Source organism: Melanotaenia boesemani, chromosome 22, assembly GCF_017639745.1.
Source record: "Melanotaenia boesemani isolate fMelBoe1 chromosome 22, fMelBoe1.pri, whole genome shotgun sequence".
In the NCBI taxonomy this organism is placed as follows: Eukaryota; Metazoa; Chordata; class Actinopteri; order Atheriniformes; family Melanotaeniidae; genus Melanotaenia; species Melanotaenia boesemani.
This window is the reverse complement of record NC_055703.1, coordinates 12,272,191-12,292,523: the sequence shown is the minus strand read 5'-3', so window position 1 is coordinate 12,292,523 and position 20,333 is coordinate 12,272,191. Positions and strand designations below refer to the sequence as shown.

The 20,333-nt window shown below is 41.8% G+C and overlaps 2 protein-coding genes across 6 annotated transcripts; both read left to right on the top strand.

The window, feature by feature from the left end:
* The first annotated feature begins 319 nt into the window (after window positions 1-319).
* On the top strand, window positions 320-9,059 carry LOC121634023 (protein SOGA3-like). Of its 5 annotated transcripts, none has more exons than XR_006009166.1 (10): window positions 320-1,069; window positions 1,613-1,837; window positions 2,125-2,283; window positions 2,532-2,600; window positions 2,986-3,255; window positions 3,342-3,722; window positions 3,826-4,488; window positions 4,826-4,937; window positions 6,603-7,750; window positions 8,997-9,059. XR_006009166.1 is itself a non-coding variant. In XM_041976410.1 (10 exons), the coding sequence occupies exons 1-10, from the start codon at window positions 320-322 to the stop codon at window positions 9,052-9,054; spliced, it is 2,721 nt and encodes a 906-aa protein (XP_041832344.1). In that variant the 3' UTR covers window positions 9,055-9,059. The 5 variants fall into 5 exon arrangements, 4 of the variants coding, with proteins under 4 accessions (XP_041832344.1, XP_041832347.1, XP_041832346.1 ...); XM_041976410.1 differs by having other exon boundaries at window positions 6,603-6,636; XM_041976413.1 differs by having other exon boundaries at window positions 6,603-6,653; window positions 9,034-9,059.
* On the top strand, window positions 7,744-12,828 carry LOC121634024. Its single transcript, XM_041976415.1, has 5 exons — window positions 7,744-9,269; window positions 10,032-10,367; window positions 10,766-10,845; window positions 11,036-11,942; window positions 12,035-12,828. Exons 1-5 carry the CDS (start codon window positions 9,126-9,128, stop codon window positions 12,290-12,292), a joined length of 1,725 nt encoding a protein of 574 aa, XP_041832349.1. The 5' UTR covers window positions 7,744-9,125; the 3' UTR covers window positions 12,293-12,828.
* Window positions 12,829-20,333: the final 7,505 nt, after the last annotated feature.

Below are 20,333 nucleotides of genomic sequence, written 5' to 3'. Positions count from 1 at the left end.
ATATGTGTGTGTGTGTGTGTGTGTGTGTGTGTTTGGTAGCGTTATATTGTCCTGTGTGGTCGTCTGTCTCTGCTGGTTTGGGGAAAGGCTTGTGTAAAGTTAGCTGTTGGTTTTGGGTGAGAGGAGCGCACCCTGCATCTGGAGAAAAGCGCCATCTAGTGGTGGACTCACTAAAACGTCTTACTGCAAGTTGTAACTTCGGTTGACACTACATTTAAACCAAAGATTTTTACTATAAACTCTGGTGGTTTATTATTTGTCTTGCCTAATTTCTGTTAATGATAATGAAGTAGTGCATATTTAATTTATTTAGAGGAAAATGAAGCCAACCGCCAGCGGCGCTGCAGAACCTGCATCAACATTTACATCAACAACAGACAAAAGCTCAGCGAAGAGGAGGAGGAGACAGCTTCGGGCTCCTTCACAGGCTAGAGCCCAAAAAACTCCCCGTCGCTCAAGCAGCTTAGCATCCTCTCACTGTCCAGAAAGAGACAGAAACATTGCTGTGAGGGGGGCGCTGACGTCTGCTGACGGAAGAGAGAGGGAGCCCGAGAGCCGCGGCGGAGCAGCTGTTCACCCGGATGGTGCTGAAGCTGATCTAGTCAGCGCAAACAGGGCGGATGCTGTTGGGGAATATCCGGCACATTCATCAGCGCCGGTCCGTCGCTCCACTTTACGCATACCTTGCTTCAAAAGCGATACTAGCAAGCGTTTGTTGTCGGGCAGAGTTTCCTCTTTAAAGGAAAAAGAGAGGAAATCCTCCGAGGAGCAGGAGGAGGAGGAGGGCGATCGACCGGGGAGAAGCGGCGCTCCTGTGGGCTGCGGAGCGGGCCTTGGGTTGAGTTTGTGGTGGGGAGGATGCTTACAGACTGAGCTGATCCAGTTTCATCTGCTGAAGAGATTGAAGAGAAGCAGTGCGAAGATGCAAACGAAAACTGATAGCGTGGGCTCGGTGGAGGCCGAGCAGGGCGAGCAGGAGCCGGCTGCAGAGGCGGGGTCCGTGACACAGCAGGACCAGGCCCTCGAAGAAGAGATGGAGAGACTGCTGGAGGAAAACGAAGATCTCAAGGTTTGATGATAAACAAATGTAGAATAACTCTGTCATCAGCTAGAAATAATTCAGAATATACTAACAATTAAAAGAACTATAAGCCGCTGAAAATGAGTTAACGTCTATGACAGTAAATGTTTTTTTCAGTGTAGTTGTGGATCAGTTTTTCTCAATTGATTTTTGTGATTGCAGTGTCATTGACAGCTAAATAGATAATCCAGAAAACATCAGTCTGATGAACATCCTTTATGCTTCAGCTAGCCTAAAATGAAAACATGTTCTAGCTACAGATGCTAAATTGGTTATTGATTATTCTGGCAGCGATCAGGTTAATAAAACTCAAGTGTAGGAGAAACTACCAGCTCTATCAGGGATTTACATTACATGTTTGGCAAGAAATAATTGACATTTAAAGTGACTGCATTCTTTGGCATGTAAATTTGTTTGAAGACGGCTATATTTTGTTAAAGTAGTCCATCTTGAGTGATCACTCCAATACTCTACAATCAAGCATGTCATTCTGCAAATGAGACACGTGCACATTTACTGTTATCAAATTAGTGTGAAATAGAAGAGATGAGGACTGAGATGGAGGAGATGCGGGACACTTTCTACGAGGAAGACACTTGCCAGCTGCAGGACATGAGGCGAGAGTTGGAGAGAGCTAATAAAAACTGCCGGATCCTGCAATATCGACTGCGCAAGGCTGAGAGGAAGAGGCTGCGTTACGCCCAGACGGGAGAGATCGATGAAGAGCTGCTCAGGAGTCTTGAGCAGGACCTGAAGGTAGAGTGGGGAATGAGAAGTTACAGAGATGGATCTGTGATGATATTCAGTTTTTATTGGTTTACATTCAAGCTGCTGATAGGGAAATAATGATGACTTGGTATAATTTTAGTTATAATAGACTCACCCTGTATGCATAATGTTTATTACAAGTCATGTGCATTTGAAAAGGTTTGAATAGTTTAAAGCATGTAAAACACAATTACATAACATAACAGCTTGAAATTCTACTGATGATGGAGCTTATTCATTCTTTTTGACCCTGAAATCTTTTATGATTTTTACAGGTGGCGAAGGATGTGTCAGTAAGGCTGCATCATGAACTGGAAAAAGTGGAGGAAAAGCGCACAAAGACAGAAGATGAGAATGAAAAACTGAGGCAGAAACTCATAGAGGTGGAAGTGACCAAACAAGCACTGCAGAACGAACTTGATAAAACCAAAGAGGTAAGTATCATATTAATTCAGATTGCTTTTGTTTATATGCAGAGCATTATTGTGTGGATTTTCATTTGTTTTGTAAAAATACCCAACAATTGCCTGGATTCTTTATAAAATAGACATAATGATCAATTATTAGCAACTCAGATCAAAGAGGAAATGCTAGCAACACACATACATACTCACAGATGCTACAAAAATAACAATAAAAAAGAAAAACAAAAGGTAAACATACATTTTCCATCCTTTATTAGTCTCAAAAGAGAAGAGGAAGCAAAGACGTCCAGAAGACTGACAAGAAATCCGCACAGACTCCAACTGAGGTGAGATGATATTGAAATTCCCATCATAATCGGATGTTCTTATCTAGTCATGCACCTTATTAATCAATGTCTCTCTGAGGAATGGATTTTATCCTGTATAATTTCTCATACTGTGATTTCATCCTTTCTTTTTGGCCATCTTGTTGCAATGTCCTCAAATTAAAGATTTGGCTTTTTTCTTCAGCCTACTAGAATATTTTAATTAAAGCTGAGAATTAAGGCTCTGGCAATTAAATGAATGCCAACATCTTTTTGGTCCAACAGAGTCAGCTTCTTATCTCAAAGAGGCTGTAGTAGTAAACCTTCACTCTAAAGTCTTGTTGCGGAAACTGACTTTCATGACCACAGGGTGTTTCATCTTTTTCTCTTTCTTTTTGTGTTTTAGGAGGACAATGATGACCTCAAGTGCCAGCTAGCTTTTATCAAAGAGGAAGCTGTGCTTATGAGGAAGAAGATGGCCAAGATCGACAAGGAAAAAGATCGTCTGGAGCAAGAGTTGCAGAAGTATCGCTCCTTCTATGGAGAGCTGGACAGCACCCATCCTAAAGGGGAGGCTGGGGGTCCCCCCACCACCCGTGAGTCAGAGCTGAAGCTACGGCTTCGTCTGGTAGAAGAAGAAGCCAACATCCTGGGGAGGAAGATAGTTGAGTTGGAGGTAAAAGCAGATGATGCTATGTAGGTTTTTTTGTTTTTGAGTGGAAGTTCATGTAATTTGAGCCAGCCCTCATTTTTTCAAAACAGGTGGAGAACCGTGGCCTGAGGGCAGAGCTCGATGACCTCCGCGGTGAGGGAGAGGGTGCTGGGAACTCTGGGTGTGGAGCGGTGGGTGGGCCAGGTGGAGGGCGAGGCCTGGGGGACGACCTGACGGAGCTCCGGCAACAGCTGCAGCTGGTGGAGGATGAGGCGGAGCTTCTGAGGAGAAATCTGGCTGATGCTGAGGAGCAGAACAAGAGGGTGACTGGTGAGCTGAACAAGTTACGCTTCAAGGCTGGTACTTATGAGGGAGGTGCCAGGCATGGAGGAGGAGTCGCAGGAGGGGCAGCAATTGATGGAGCAAAAGCAGAAGCTCTACAAGAGGAATTGAAAGCTGCAAGACTACAAATTAATGACCTGAGTGGAAAGGTATGTAAGATTGAAAATATAGGGAAAGCTAAAGCTGTGTTCCCTCACTAAAATAGCTAAAAGCAGTTCAGTTCTCAGTTTTTGCCTCTTTCTTTCCAATCAGGTAATGCAGCTGCAGTACGAGAACCGTGTGCTCCTCTCCAACATGCAGCGCTATGATCTAGCTTCCCATCTCTCCCTTCGGCCCAGCCCACGGGACAGTGATGCAGAGAGTGATGCTGGTGGAGCTACAAGCGGCCGTCGTGAGAGTTATGAGGACTCCACCTCCTCTCGCCTGCTCCCACCTCACCGCAAACGTGAGGGCCCTGTTGGTGGGGAAAGTGACTCAGATGAGGTGAGAAACAATAACGGCAGCAGCCGATGCATGACGCCCACACGGGGCCTCTACACACCAACTGGGCCAGAGGGCGCTGCCTCCTCTGCCTTGGCCCGCTTCCTGCCTGGCGGTCGCTGCAGCCTCCGTGAGAGACAGCAGATGATAGACATCCGTGTGGAAGCGGAGAGGCTGGTTCGCACCATCGACAGGCTCATCGCTGACACAGCCACCATCATATCGGAGGCGAGGGTCTATGTTTCAAATGGAGACTTAATGTTTGGAAGAGGAGGAGAGGAAGGTGGAGAAGATGATGGGAGCAGGATCAGGGAACACGAACTATTGTATCGCATTAATGCTCAGATGAAGGCCTTTAGAAAAGAACTGCAAGCTTTCATTGACAGACTGGAGGTGCCGAGGCCTGAGGACAGGCAGACAGAGGAGCCACTGTCGGTGAGCACAAGAGGGAAAATCTTTATGTGTGCTGGTGCCATCCAAAAATTCCCAAAGAGTAAATTCTGATTCTGCTCTTTTCTTTTTCTCACTTGTTCTCACCTGTTATATTTTTGTCACTCCTGTCTTCCTTCACCCAGATGTTCCAGCCCATCATTTTGCTCATCCTTATACTTGTGTTATTCTCATCCCTCTCTTATGCCACCATCTTTAAACTAGTCTTCCTTTTTACTCTTTTCTTTGTTCTGTGATGTAAACCTCCCTTAGCTCGCATTATCCCTTATTTGTTTGTTGCTCTGTTGATTTTTTTTCCCATCCCACATTATTTGTTGCCAAGGTAACCAAAAGCACAGAAAAAGCTCAGCACTTGCCAAGACCATTCAGGCATTGGCTCCAACACTGGAGTCTACATTATCACAACACGTCACTGTTCGCATCACTCAGAGAAGGTGAGTTATGTTGTGCTATACCACAGATTATACTGAAAACTGTTAATGTGAATAATAACAGATGGTAATGTCCAATCAGGAGCAGTCAAAGATCAACAAGTAACAAGAAAGTTATATATCTGTCCGAAAAGAACAAAAATACTGGTCCTCTATAGCTGGAATAAAGCGAAGAAGATATTTTTGATGTAGTGGTGCCAAAAAGGAACTGAGTTTGAGTTAGTTTTGTAAGGATAGTAGGAACATAGTAGTGTAAATCACTGTTAATAGCGGAAATGCCAGGAGGGAAAAAAGTCTAAATGTGTAAATAGTTTCTGTCGTGTGTTTATTTCAATGCCAATATTTTTTCTCCTGAAAGCCAAGACTTGAGAGAATGATTTACAGATGAGAAAAGCCTTGCTGACTGTTATTCTTTGTGTTATTGCTACAAACTACCTTCTTGGCCTTTATTTTACTATATCATATATACATTAATTTTATATAATTTTAGCAGTTATAATTTGACAACTGAGGCTGTCCTCAGGAAAAAAAAATGTCTGTATGTCGACTTAAAGAGTTGAGAGAGAGAGAGAAGGACCAAAGACAGCTACAATGGCTTGGAGTTTTTAGTTTCATTATCACTATTAGGTCTGTATGCTAAATATAAAACTGAATAGTGCTCAGCTGAATAGTAAGATTGTGAGAATCAGCCTTCATATTTAGCACACACATTCATTATCTTACCATCTACATTTCAGCCTTTCATAAGCGTATATTCCAAAATGTGCATCAAGTCAGCATGAAAACACAACTATGTCAGCTCTGGTTAAGGAATCTGGAGATGCAAGTGAAAGTCTTGCAAAGCTAGAAAGATACATATGTGGTGAAATTCAATCGTCCCTCTGAATTAGACACAGTATACTTTTTTGTTTTTGTGGGAGGTTCAAGGCTTTCCCACCACTAGAAGCAATTATCTTCCAAAGAAGATTCTGCAACTGCCTTAAATGCTTAATTGGTTGTCCAGAATGGAGAGTCTTCTGTGCCTGTTTTGCGTACTAATATCGATGCAACATGTATCTGAACATATCCATGTTATTAACTCGTAGAAAGCAGCAGCAAACAGGTCAGAAAGAAAAAAAAGCACAGCGCAGCAACTTTTACCAGCATCCATGCACACACACTCTGCTCTGGAAAAGTAGCCATGCTTTCCACATTGTTTTACTGGCTGATTTTTCTCTGCAAGAATATATTTGCGTTCCCACATGCCAGCCCTCTGGAACACCTAGAACATTGCAAGAACACCTAGATTATTGCAGATCTCCAGCATGTGTGAAAAACAGCTCATGATACATTTGCATAATGCTTTCCTCTTGTGGCCAGACTGGCACATCTACATGTATGAGCAAGTGCCTGAAACTCTTTTTAACCAGTCTGTTCACTGAAAGGAGTAGACTTGGCTTGTAGGATGGTAAACATGAAAGAGACAGGAGGTAAAACAGCAAGTGAAGTCTTTTAAAGATTCTAAATGTTTGTCAGAATATATACCTATATATATATATGTTCTGGTTTAATCTTGCTAGTATAGTTTTTTTTTCCTCTCTCTCTCTCTCTCTCTCTCTCTCTCTCTCTCTCTCTCTCTCTCTCTCCCTCATAGCAGGGTCTGAACTCAATTTTCTCTTTGTTTTCCAGAACACTTGCTGTGCCATGCTGCTGTTGCCTTAAGGTAAAGTAAGGACAAAAGTTTGTTTATATCCCTCCCCTTAACTCACAAAGGGTTTGTGATTTAGTGGGGAAAACAACAGGTGGAAGAATGATGATCATGGGCCCTTTTAAACTCAGAAGGCATTTTGATCATCATGTCAAGTGCCAAAAATTGGATCTTGTTTTCTAGGGGCACCAAATTTCCCAGCAGAGCCTCTAATTATCGGCTGGCACTGGTAATTGATGGTGAGGCAGATGAACATTAGCAACTGCCTTCAGACGTCAAAGCAAACCAGTGAGATTAGTTAAGACCCCAGGTTCAAGTTGCTCCAGGATATTTAGCTTATTTGCACATTTGCAAGCATAATCTATAACGACTGTGTAGATTGTATTTTGCAAAATGTAGCTATTATGAAATCATGTTAAGTGAATCATGATATAAATTTTTGGACAAGAATGTAAAGTATGACTAAAAGGTATTTCAGACATGCTAGGCACCCTTTTCGTGACTGTCTTCAGTATTATTGACTGTGACACATTGTTACTCACTGTGTCACCCGCACCCATTTGGCATCCTTTGGAAAAATAATTTGCAACACGACATGGTCACAAGTCTAAATCTGCCCAAGCATCCTAAAGCAGAGTAGCAACAGACAAGCCTATTGGCCGAGAGACGGCAGCAGCTGAAATAGCTATGTAAACACTTTCCCTCGATCCGTGCGTCCCAGTAATTATAGCCAGGATGCTGGTGACGACAGTCGTCCCATCGAGACTTCAAATACTGGAATAAATTTGACATTATGCCATTTGATCCGACTCATAAGCCGCGCCCACGTAAACACCGGAGTGGGTGGTATAAAGTCTGGGGACCCCGGCTGGAGCAGAATATGTTTATCTTTTTAGCTTAAAGCTCCTTACCCCAGCAACATCAGGAGAAAGGGGGCCCTTTAAATCAAGTCCGTGGCGCTTTACGTAACACAGATAGGGGCAAAAGTGAGGGGAAGCACCGCTGAGAGGGGACTTTACAGTTTGGCATCGTGGGGAGTGAATGTGTCGAAGAGAGCAGAGCGAACTGAAGAGCGCGGGGACTAGATCTGGTTGAGGATTTATACTGGAATTTCTCTGTGTAGAACCAGGTAAGAACAATTGGGTTTAATGAAGTCTAAATAGCAATATTATTTTGCGGGGCAGTGAAGCTATTTACAATTTCAAAACCGTTTAATTTAAAAATTACAGATACTTAAAACTAATTTGACATTGCCATAGTTTAATTTTATTTTATTTGAGTCATGCTCAGGTCATGTTTTCACCTGTCTTTGCTTCTGGCATAGAATCACTCCGCGCCTCCCTCTATCCCTGCCCACAGGACATTCAGTCACTTTACTATGCATAGTTACAAGATTATTAATATCTGCACGCTTGCATCACAAGTGGGGTGGGTGGGTGGCTGGGGGTGTCTGGTACATTCGGGCACTTTCGACAAGGATACGTGTCATTCTCAATGATGGAAACAACAACAACAAGGCTTGGCTGTGTTCTTGTACTTGACATTAGCTGAAGCGCTATTCTGGCTTGTTGAGCTCCCACTTGGAGTTTCCCCAGCTAAGAGAGGATTTGATTGGCAGACTTGAATGCAGCATCAGAGATGTTGCAGCTGAATTTTAATGTCAAGCTGAGGATAGCTGGAGAGCAGAGTCTTGTGCAGCTTCCATAAGTCATTTTAAGGTTTTTGCTGCTGTACAATATTAATTGTATTAACACATCATAATGTTACATCAGTGGGTTTTGTACTTCTGGTTTCAAACTGACAAGCTTACACAACTGACACCATGTGTTCACAGTTGGGTCAGGTTCCAAGACCACCTCCCGGCATGCTTGAGATATCTTTTTTCTTCAAGTGTAGCAAGGTGTAACAGAGGTAGGCTGGGGCTCAAAGTGACCAAGAGTCTAAGTGCTGTCATGTAGTACTCATTCATGTGTGTTGCGGGGTTACTGAAGACTAACATGCCTGTGAATTTTAGAGAAGAATGCCAAAGCAAAGGGTGGTAAATATATGACCTTTGTCACTGGAAAGCATAACAACATAAAAGTGATTTAAGCAGCTAAGACAGGTGAAGATAAACTCAGATTCATTTGGAAAAAATATGTAAAAGAAAAGGTTTCACTCAAAGATTAACATCCATTAGGCTTCATTGGTGCAGCAGCTTTAGTGTCAGGATAAAAAACAAACAAACAAAAAATAATAATAATAATCAAAACCAGATTCTGGGGGTAAATTATATTGAAACACATGTTAAAGAAAAAACCTTAATTTTTTCATTCATACCTTAGCATATGACCAGTTAAAGGGCCTTTTTTTTCCTGTGTATTTGATCTTTTTAGTGTTCCCAGGCCATCAATCCTTCTTGTCCCTTGCCAGCAGCCCGACGGTGACCTCTGACAGGAAAGTGAAACAAGAGAAAGGGGAAACTGCCATTTGAAAAGGCCTTTGGGTATTGAACTGCCTGCGTCATGGCAGCCATCGATCTGGAGGTTGGGCTGGAGTGCAACGGCCGGGGATGGGGGCAAGAAAGGCCAGAAATGACAGACAACTTTGACTCAGAGATGCAAGAGTGGGAGGATCAACTGCAGGACATCCAGAGAAAAATCGAAGAGGTGAGATCTTGTGTATGAATGCTGGGATGTGCCAAGTCAGTCTAATGCACAATTTGATCATTATTATAATTATGTACATTAACATTTGGCCTGTAATGTGCAAAATACTGTAGGTTATATGGACAGGGCTCCGATAGATCATAATTAAAATTAAATCATAATTAAAGCCTTTACCTTACATCCCACTCTAACAATATTACAGTAAGATTTCCATATTTAAATTTTTCTAAAGAAAAATAGAAATAAAATTCAGTAGTTTGTGTTCATGGCAAATGAAGGATCGAAAAAGGTGAGAGTTTTTGTGCTCCCTAGTGAGTGTTAATTGGTGTAAAGTGTGTGTGCGTGGTCAATAATAAACTCCTGGCAGTACGCAAACTGACTCAGCCTCTTGGCCGTGTTGGAGCAACAGTACAGACAAATGTTAACAAGCTAATTAAACTGCGATGTGCTGACAGACATGCTGGACACACGCAGTTTCTCTGTCACTCGCACACACACATACTCACACAGTCTGAAAGTGGATACTAAAGGAGGTACCAAAGGTTTGCGATGGGAAACAGATACTCATGCAAAGTGGAATAACATGTGTTAATCATAAATATAGGTTAGCTGGAGCAGTGATTTTGTGTGTTCCATACTTCGTTTGTTGTGTAAACATGACACACGGCAGAAGTATTGTGTTTTAAAATTCACATAAGTGAAAGGAGGAATGGAAAATGGTGTGAAGAGCTTGATGTTTTCTATTTGTTTTGTTTTTTTTAGCTTTACAATGAAGTTCAGGCCCGCAGAGGAGCAAACGACATCTCCACTGACAACCAGAAAAATGGCAGCTCGTTGGAGTGTGGGCTTGGGAACCATGGCAACGTCCTTTTTGTGCCCGGCCACTGCAGTGAGAATCACCCTGGAGATATAACCGTGCCATGTCACTATAGTAACAGCTGTAAATACAGCATCGATGGGTACGGCTGCCCTGTGAGTCATCACAATGGCTACAGTTACTGCAGCTCCAACGGGGTCTCGGAGATTGGAGATTTACTGCAGGATTATTTGGGGAAAGGGAAACAAATGAGCCGGAAGAACAACGGTGCTCGCCACGTGGTAAGTAGAGGTGGTTCCCATCCATGTGCCTCATTCTATTGGCATTTGCACATCAGAAGAAACAAGATAGGTGGACATGATATGAGTCAAAGCTGTGGTTCTGGCAGGAAGATATTGATTACAGTTCCCCTCAAGTTTGCTTACACAGACAGGTTACTAGATAGGAATTAGTTTCACACTATAGCCAAAGTCTTGCACTTTTCTGACACCTGACAGAACAGTTGAGAAGATGCTTAACAGTTCACATGGGAGACAGCAACATGAGCAGATCAGAACAGATTCAACTGTGCTATTTTGAGTGATGATCAAGAGTCAAGTTGAGGTTTTGTAGTGTTCAGTAAAAGCAGCCTCATCGGTCATCCTGTAAATGTTTTAAAATATTTTTTTTTATCTTTCAGCACTTCAGTGACACAATCAAAGTGAGCCAGGATAACCTCGCATACCAGGATGAGAGCAGAAGACGATTGGAAAATCAAAGGTAAAATGTTTAATATTTTATAGAATATGAAATTAAAAAGAATGAACGTTATCTGTGTGTGTGTGTGTGTGTGTGTGTGTGTGTGTGTGTGTGTGTGTGTGTGTGTGTGTGTGTGTGTGTGTGTGTGTGTGTGTGTTTGTTTTTTTGTTTTTTTTTTTCATTGGTTTTCATGTATTTTATGTGAAACCAGGATGGGACGAGAGCAGTTTTTGGTCAGTTCTGAGGAAACCGAAAACAGGAAGAATCGATTATGTAACATGAGGAGCTCTCCCTGCAGAGATCGTTCCCCTAACAAGGAAAGCACAGGTTCAAAACCGCCTCTTGGACAAAGGGATGCTCCTGCTGCACAAGCACGCTCGCAGCTCCCAGTTACAACAGCTGAGTCTCCTTCTCTGGACAGGAAGTCCTTCGGTCCAGGTGTTCTGGGAGACAAGAAATGCAGCAGCCCTTCTGTTCTCAGGAAGTTTGGAGCCATGCTTCAGGAGAACGAGGGCAAAACACTCACCAACTCAGGAGTAGTGACCCATCAAGGCTCTGCCCCAGAGGCAAAGTGTCCCACTCCTAGCTGTCAGCGCAGAGCTTTTGGAGCTGCTGGAGTTGCCGGCAGGGTGCCCATGCGTGTGCCTACTCAAAAAAGCCAAGCAGATTCCGACGCGCTGACAGCAGAGATAGAGCCCAGCCAAGAACGGGGTTTAGTATTAGACTTTGGTCGGCAGAACTACAAGGATCAGAGAGGAGGTTACAGCAGTTCTAAATGGTCTCAACTTGGTCCCCAGCAGGCCCAAAGGAGATCACAGGTGCCAGGGAGCCCAAAGATGAGACCTAGGGCTAACAGTGGGGCAGACAGAGATGGAGGGTTGGTTCAAGGGGAGAAAACAAGGAAGCCTGCACACCAACATGCGGACTCCAAAATTGACTACAGGACTTCAAGTGCTTCCCCTGGAACTCAGAGGATCCAGAGGGGACAAGAGTTGCCAGGTTGTGGCCGTTTGAGGGATGACGGACTTATTGAGCTTCTGGACATGCTTGAGATCCAACACGAGTACAGCTCCAGTCCCAGAACAGGATACACAGCTTACAGACAGGAGCCACAGCAGGTAGGTTGTGATCTGCTACTGTATTTACCATCAGCTCTACAATCAGCAGATCTCTGATGTACAACAACATATCCCATGTGTTTTTTTCTCAGATAAATCCAGCTGAGTTGTCCCCAGCCAAGCCCAAGAAGAGCTTCTCTCGCCCTGCACGGCCAGCCAACCAGCGACCTCCTTCCAGATGGGCCAGTCGCACTCCTACTGCCAGAATCACTGCCCCATCAGGCCCAATCTACCGCCCCCCAAGCCCCCTGACTCGTACCCCAAGCCCCATGACTAGAACCCCAAGTCCTGCACCAAGGCACCGGCCTCTCATTACCTATTCTCTTCAGCCTGAGACTGTCATTATGTGATAAGTTTCCATGTGAACCAAGCATGCTCCCTTCCTGTCGGGCAAACCCTCCCTGTGTAAATAGGACGATTCTGTTAAACTGCTTCAAGAGTGCTGCAGAAAAATGCAGAAGTGTTATCACATTTTACTAAATCAAACACAACCACAACATTCTCCAGTGTTGCTGTAGCTTTAAAGTTCCTCTGTGCCTGATCTTTGCCAACACATCAGCTTATTGCTTTGTTGCTTTCCTGCCTTATCCATATTCCTCTTTTTTTCTTTTCTTTTGTATTAAATTTAGGTGATTCTATGTTATGTAATTCAGCATGCAGCCCTAGTTTGAGGGTGCATGCTCATGTGTTCGATCAGCGTTGAACTAAATTCAGCCTGGTCACCAGTGGGAGATCAAGTCCCAGCAACAATCTGCAAATTATTGACAAGTGTGTTTGACTGTATCATAATGTCAAAATATATTTGAGATGTTCAAATAACAGCTGTGACAGATGATTCTAATACGCCTTTAATGTATTTTAATGGTAATAAATATGAAAGTTCTTTAATGTAAAGACTCTTGACTCTGTTTTGCAGCATTGTATTTGATGGCCCATATTTCAGGATGTTGACTTATTGATGTCTATAGTGAATATCTGATAAAAAATAAATAAATTAAAAAAAAAACCTGCATGCCGCTGCAGTGGAAGTTCAAGTACTGTGGTGTTACTTGCCTCTTAGTCACTAAACTAAACAGAACAGAACAGTATAAATACAAATTTTACATGAAAAATGTCGTCTTTTAGACTCCTGACATACATGCTTTGATTTGCTGGCTTTAATTTATTTGATGTACATTAACACTGCAGCATTCATTCAAGAGCAGTCATGTAACCCACCATTATCAGGATATCTGATGTTCTGCACAGACAGAGATCACTTTTCACACTCTGTGTTTCATGCCTCATAAGACTGCATCAACAACCTCTGGCCTCGCCGACACCTCCTGCTCTGTGAAGGGTGAAGGAACGCACTTTCACACGCTCTCAAGTTCACACGCATGTGACACAAGGGGAAATAAAATGTCTATTGTTTACAAGTACACTTTTTATGACACATATGCACATGTGCTCAGTGTGTCACATAATCAGATCTTGGCAGAGGTGGCAAAAGTGTGAAATGTCATGTAAAGATTGGATAGGTGGATGCACGGATGTCCTTTGGCCCCATAATGCCTCAGCCCTGTCACCCAACCTCTTGGTGCTATGTGGCACCTCCAACTAAAATAGCAAGCGTGACGTGTGTTTTGGTGCCAGAAATCTTAGCCTGCTGTCTTTAGGGGTATAAATAAAGAGGAGAAGGGGTAGGAGTGTTAGTTCTCCCCTCTGTCTCCTTTGCAATTTTTCTTTTATCTGGTCTATCACTATTTATACCCACCAATAATACATCTATTTTTTATTTCAAATCTATCTTTTAAAACTAAGGATTTATTTTCCTCATAAAAATATTATTTGTTTCTTTTATTTTTGGACAAAACGTCTTTGATTCCTTCTCTTGCTGACATCTGGATATTACTTTCCCTGTGCCTGCTTTCCAGCTTCTTTTCCTGTCTCTCCTTCCAGATTCAGTCTGTGTGGAAATGACAACTGATCTTACAGGTTACCACTTCCACAGGCTGTGGAATTTTAACGAGGCGTCCTGTTGGCCATCACTCTGCTATCCTCATCAGGCTCCCTGTTAACTCGACCCCCTGCCTGTATAAACTAACTGTGAAACAGAAGATCCATAGTATAAAGTTTAATAAAAGTGTATACTTTTTTCTACTTCTCTCTGCTTTCATTCCACTCCCATTGTCCCTTCCTCTGTGTGTCAAGACTCCCCCTTCAGACTGACACTGCATGGCAGAGCTTGGCACAGCATGTCCTCCACTGTGCAGGCTATTCATGAGAGCAGAGACAGCCAGATGACAGAGGAGAAAGGAGGGGAGTACAACAAGACTGGACAGCTGAACCGTAGCTATGGCTTCCTTGACGTCAGCAAGCCAAGTTAACACATCTACTCTGACCCCCAGAGGAGGGGCGACAACTGTCAAAAAAAAAAAAAAAAAAGTCTTTGCATCACAGCACTGACGAGTTATGTGAGTTTCTGGGCAAGTTACACAACTTGTGTTATATGTCTAACTTTTATGTACAATCTCTCCCAAACACATTTATGATCCATCCACACAAACTGCTGGTGCCTTATTTATGGTATCAGTGTACAATCAGCATCTGGTCTCAAAGCTTTGATCATAGTAAAGGTGCTGATCTGCCCTTTTGAATGAGTTACTATAGTCCGTGTTTATGCATTAATGTGTTACCATCCTGGTACCAACACATACATATCAAGACAGCCACATGGTATCTGTCCTGTAAAGACCTGAACCAATCAGAGTAAAGCTCTGCCTTTAAATCTAACCTCACATCTCTGAGAATAAAAAAATATTATAAATCAAAGTGCAGCCTGTAGTTGATTGGTAGTTAATATTATCCTTATGAAACTACAAGGAAAGTGTGTAAAGACTGTGGGAAATCAATCCTTGCTGACGGGCAAAAACCTCCTATGTTCAAAATTCATGATTTTTGTTTCCCTTCACAAAATTAGTACTATTGGTCACCCTTTATGTCTGTCTGTTGTTTTACAAATATTTAACCAAAGATATATGATTAAAACCCAATACCAAGTTTGATGACATTATGTCCAGTTATTACAAAAACATACAGTTTTTTTCATTCTTTGAAAAATGACCGTTTTGGAAATAGCAGGTTTGCACCCGACAGCAGCACAATGTAATAAGGGTACCTAGTTTACCAGATATATATCGTATAAGATAGCTGTCAAAAAGACGTATGCATGATTCTAAGATTTGTAGTCGTATTTTTGTGTTAATAAAAGTTTTGTACACAAATCAAGGCTGTCATATATGTGCGTCTGGTCAATTTTGTGGATTAGGAGTTGTTTTATGTGAGTATGAATCTTAAAGCTGTGAGTGCAAAATCTTGTGAATACAACTCCAATTTCTACGAAGACAAAGTCTCCTATTCTGTGTGGACACGAATTCACGTTTTTGGGTACGAGTAGAAAAGTATTCAGATGAAGTCACAAGGGAGGAGTAATCGATCTGCCGATTGTACAAAACACAACAAGCTCCAATTTCAAAGATGGCTGAAGAAATTGCAGCGGGAGGAGCTACCGGCTCAAGTGAAGCATCACAGGTAAGATGTTCAAGCGGTCTTTATTTATATATTAAAGAAAAACATACTATTTTCAATAATATTCTTTGATTTAAAGACGTACTGCTATAGTTTGCCATGTCGGGTAGTGCTAGCATTAGAAGCTGGCTTGTGCTATTAGCATTGATGTAGCGTGGAAACTATAAAATGTTTATTCTTAGACAATGTCGATTGAAATGCGACTTTTATGGATTTATTAATTACGCTATTTAGTCGATCAGTCTGTCCTCGCCAATCCTCTTTTCCATTTACCCCACTCCCTTCGCCCGCCGAAGCTGAGGATAAATCAATCCATGTACCGGTGAATAACTGTATTTATTATATATGTCATGATATGCATATTTATGTAATCTTCTCTGCCATAAACACGATATTGCGGGGGTTGCGGGGGCGTTTGAGTGACGTGACCTGGGACGCCGATGGAGTGAAGAGACTTAATTCCTCCCAGTAGAAAGTTGCAATGGATTTCTTAAACCATCACTATTACTCTGAAGTTGGTTAAGTACCGCGTAAAACCTCATAGGGCAAATATCTGGCATATTTCCTCCCTGAGCATCATCTTTGTCATCTGATCAACCAGCGGAGCACCGTTGCTAGGGACGCCAATGCCCCTAGCAACGGTGCTCCGCTGGTTGAGGAATTAAGTCTCTTCACTCCATCGGCGTCCCAGGTCACGTCACTCAAACGCCCCCGCAACCCCCGCAATATCGTGTTTATGGCAGAGAAGATTACATAAATATGCATATCATGACATATATAATAAATACGGTTATTCACCGGTACATGGATTGATTTATCCTCAGCTTCGGCGGGCGAAGGGAGTGGGGTAAATGGAAAAGAGGATTGGCGAGGACAGACTGATCGACTAAATAGCGTAATTAATAAATCCATAAAAGTCGCATTTCAATCGACATTGTCTAAGAATAAACATTTTATAGTTTCCACGCTACATCAATGCTAATAGCACAAGCCAGCTTCTAATGCTAGCACTACCCGACATGGCAAACTATAGCAGTACGTCTTTAAATCAAAGAATATTATTGAAAATAGTATGTTTTTCTTTAATATATAAATAAAGACCGCTTGAACATCTTACCTGTGATGCTTCACTTGAGCCGGTAGCTCCTCCCGCTGCAATTTCTTCAGCCATCTTTGAAATTGGAGCTTGTTGTGTTTTGTACAATCGGCAGATCGATTACTCCTCCCTTGTGACTTCATCTGAATACTTTTCTACTCGTACCCAAAAACGTGAATTCGTGTCCACACAGAATAGGAGACTTTGTCTTCGTAGAAATTGGAGTTGTATTCACAAGATTTTGCACTCACAGCTTTAAGATTCATACTCACATAAAACAACTCCTAATCCACAAAATTGACCAGACGCACATATATGACAGCCTTGATTTGTGTACAAAACTTTTATTAACACAAAAATACGACTACAAATCTTAGAATCATGCATACGTCTTTTTGACAGCTATCTTATACGATACATTCAACATGAATACAGTAAGATTCAAATGGTCAAGGTTGGTCATTTAAGAGAGAATGGAAAAGGCAGAAAACATTTGATAACTGTTGCTTGATGTTCACATTTACCCTCCTGTCTTCACAAAAATCAAATCTTAATCTGAATGACTGAGAATACACAAAATATAATAATATGGTGTCATTAAAACTGTGGAATGGAATTATCTCTGTCTCTATCAAAAGGATGGTTCAATGTTTTGCATACCAAAGAAGAAAATAATGCAAATGTTGAAGCTTTTCCTTAGCATTTAGATCATCTAAACATAAAAGGACAACAATGCTTAATGTTTTAAATGGAGGGGGACAAGACAATCAGCAGTATATCTTTGCTAAAAAACCTATGAACATAATACAGGTTTTCCATGGTGCACCTGTGCTTTTCCTCTTAACCTGTGCAAGAATTAAGTAAAATAAAAAGCCTTTTGTGAGAATTCGATTCTTAATAGTGTATTGTTAATAAGTATGTCTGAATGCTCAGATATAATGTCTTCTTGGATGTCTGAGACACATGTGAGTCTCACATTCTTTCTTGTCTCTTGTCGCCCACCTCCACCTGTCCCATCCTGCACTCTCTGTCCCTGTCTTGCATCTCTATCCTGACATTTAACATCATTCACCTGAGCAGGGCTGAAGGATCCACAATAAAATCCTCAGCATGTGTCAGTTGCTACTGCAGAAGACTGGAAATAGATTGTGAAGCACCTCCTCTGTGTGTGTGTGTGTGTGTGTGTGTGTGTATGTCTGAATGTGTTTGTGTATGTCTCACAAAAATGTGAATGGAGCAGTGACAGGACCACCCTGCTTGAGAGGCTGAACATAAAAGTGGCCAGATGACCTGAAACTGAGCTGTTTAACAGGCTCTTTTTACAAGTCTCTCTCTTTCAATTGAATAATCAGTTTTCTCTTGTTAAAACTTAACAGAGAAAAGATGTTTGCATGACTCAAACAACATATACATTAGCTTACTTTCATGTTCTACGGTGTTTGCATTACTGTGCCCCTGCATTGGCATCCACCTGCACTGAACATGTGAGTGCATGGTTTCATGAACGATGGACAGCTGCTTTGCCATGATTATTGCTCCTAAACGGCCCTTCACAAGCTTATATCCACACAAGACAATTTTTCCTTTGTTGTACCGAAAGCGCTATTAAAGTCAAATCAAATCAAATCAAATCAAACTTTATTTATAAAGCACCTTTCATGCCACAGGCAACACAAAGTGCTTTACATGATTAAAACATTTATGTATATAAAACAAAACAAAGTGGGAATACATAATAACAGAAACACTCACCAAAATATTTCACACAGCCGCACTCACACACACACACACACACACACACACACACACACACACACACACACACACGCACACACACACACACGCACACACACACACACACCAAGCAGCCTTCCCTCCACATACTATACAAACATGATTCTCTTATTTCTGTCTCAAACTGAATGTTATCATAAAATACTAAAAGTGATAAGCATCCAGCCTGATGCTGCTGTGAGGAAACAATATCAGTGTCATGGGGATCCATCCACACCGGGGGCCAGTCCACCCATGTCTAACAGCGGCAACCACCCCCATCAGGACAGACCAGGGCCCACACCACAGCCAAAAGGCTGCAGTGCAGGGCCCTAGCCACCCCGAATAGGTGCAATCACCACGACAGCAGCCCCCAGACCGAGCAGGCAAACTCCCCACGGAGTGGAGGATCCCCACGAGGAAAACACTGGAGTTAAAATTAAAATTAAACAACCTTAAGAAACAATAAGAACAGCTAAGAATGAATGAATAAATAAGTAAATGAATAAATAAATAAGTAGTACAGCTGAATAAAATGAAAATAAAATAACGTGAAATAAAATAATGTAAAATAAATTAAGATCAAATAAATTTAGTTAAAAGCTAAGCTAAAAAGGTAAGTCTTAAGCCTCTTTTTAAAAACATCAATGTTCTCTGCAGCCCTGAGGCCCTCCGGCAGACTGTTCCACAGACGAGGGCCATAACAATGGAAGCTTTTCTTTAATCTTTCAAGGATATTTGAAGTTTGGTTTATTTTTAGGATATTAATCTTAAAAAAAATAGTCAGTATTTGCTCCCTCTGCATTACTTGCATGTACAACATGAATTTTTTAAGCCACTGTTCAACCACCACTAGCGTTGATGGCTTAAATGATGAATTCATGGGTCAAACCCGTTAGACCATCGGTGTGCTTTTAAATCCCATCACTCTGCACAGCCATCTTTCACATGCTTGTTCTGGTACAAAACGTCTCATTAGATAGATTGGTGTTGGTGTCACAGTCTGGCTTGTTCCATCTTCGTCCACCTGTCCAAACTGTCAGTGGGTCTACATCCATCCATTGAAACTGCCATCTCAAATGCCCATGATGAGTGTAGCAGTGCAAGAGATGGAACCATTAAGGACAACCAGGAGGAGCTAAAGCATTAAGAATTCCAGACCTCTCTATTAAAATAGAATGGGGCCTAAATATCTCCTTTGAAAGGTGATCCACAAGGGTCGCCTTTCAAAACAAGGACCGCATGCTCTCGTGGGATTAGCTGGTGTTGCTCGGCAGAGGTGACTATAGTGGTCTATTAATCGTGTGACAAATGACAAATTTTAATTTGGCTTCAGTGGAGTGGTCAGCTGGGAATGACTACATGGGCTTTCACTGGCCTTTTGCCCATTGCGTCAAACAAATACAGAAGCGCACACACAGCTACTCATATAGGTGTGTTAGTTCCCATAGTGTTTCTCCACATGAAAATGACAAATAACATTTCATTCTTGACACTACAAAAACTCTACATACTTTCAGGGTGTAAAACAAACTCATTAAAATCTTGATTTTATTTCATAGACTACAGACAGCAGTGGGCTACAGTGGAAACAAAGAAGGTAGACGGAGACGGAGAAACAGGAAATGAGACACAAATTATTAAAATAAACAGATTATATTACTGCTAAACAGACTGAGATATTAGTTTGTTTGTTTTTTTACATTTATATGTTGTGGAATTTAAGAGTCATTCTAGTGATGATACATGTATTTTAATATTGAAAGTCATTAAAATTATATGCAGCTGGGGATTAGAAAATGATTGTAGGGGAGGATCTGATAGTTTAAGCATAGAAACGCTATCTTGAAGTTAGAATTCAGGGTCTGTGCAAAGACAAGGCAGAGCATGGAGGATATAATATGCCCATATGTTCACATTCACTTTGCTTTCTGTATTCTGTTGGGTTTACT

Excerpts from the sequence above, each read along its gene's own strand:
- LOC121634024 (XM_041976415.1), top strand. The coding sequence starts at position 9,126 with ATGGCAGCCATCGATCTGGAGGTTGGGCTGGAGTGCAACGGCCGGGGA. Across the intron at positions 10,846-11,035 it reads AGACGATTGGAAAATCAAAG|GATGGGACGAGAGCAGTTTT; the intron begins GTAAAATGTTTA and ends ATGTGAAACCAG. Across the intron at positions 11,943-12,034 it reads ACAGACAGGAGCCACAGCAG|ATAAATCCAGCTGAGTTGTC; the intron begins GTAGGTTGTGAT and ends TTTTTTTCTCAG.
- LOC121634023 (XM_041976410.1), top strand. The coding sequence starts at position 320 with ATGAAGCCAACCGCCAGCGGCGCTGCAGAACCTGCATCAACATTTACA. Across the intron at positions 1,070-1,612 it reads AGGAAAACGAAGATCTCAAG|TGTGAAATAGAAGAGATGAG; the intron begins GTTTGATGATAA and ends TTATCAAATTAG. Across the intron at positions 2,601-2,985 it reads CCGCACAGACTCCAACTGAG|GAGGACAATGATGACCTCAA; the intron begins GTGAGATGATAT and ends TTTGTGTTTTAG.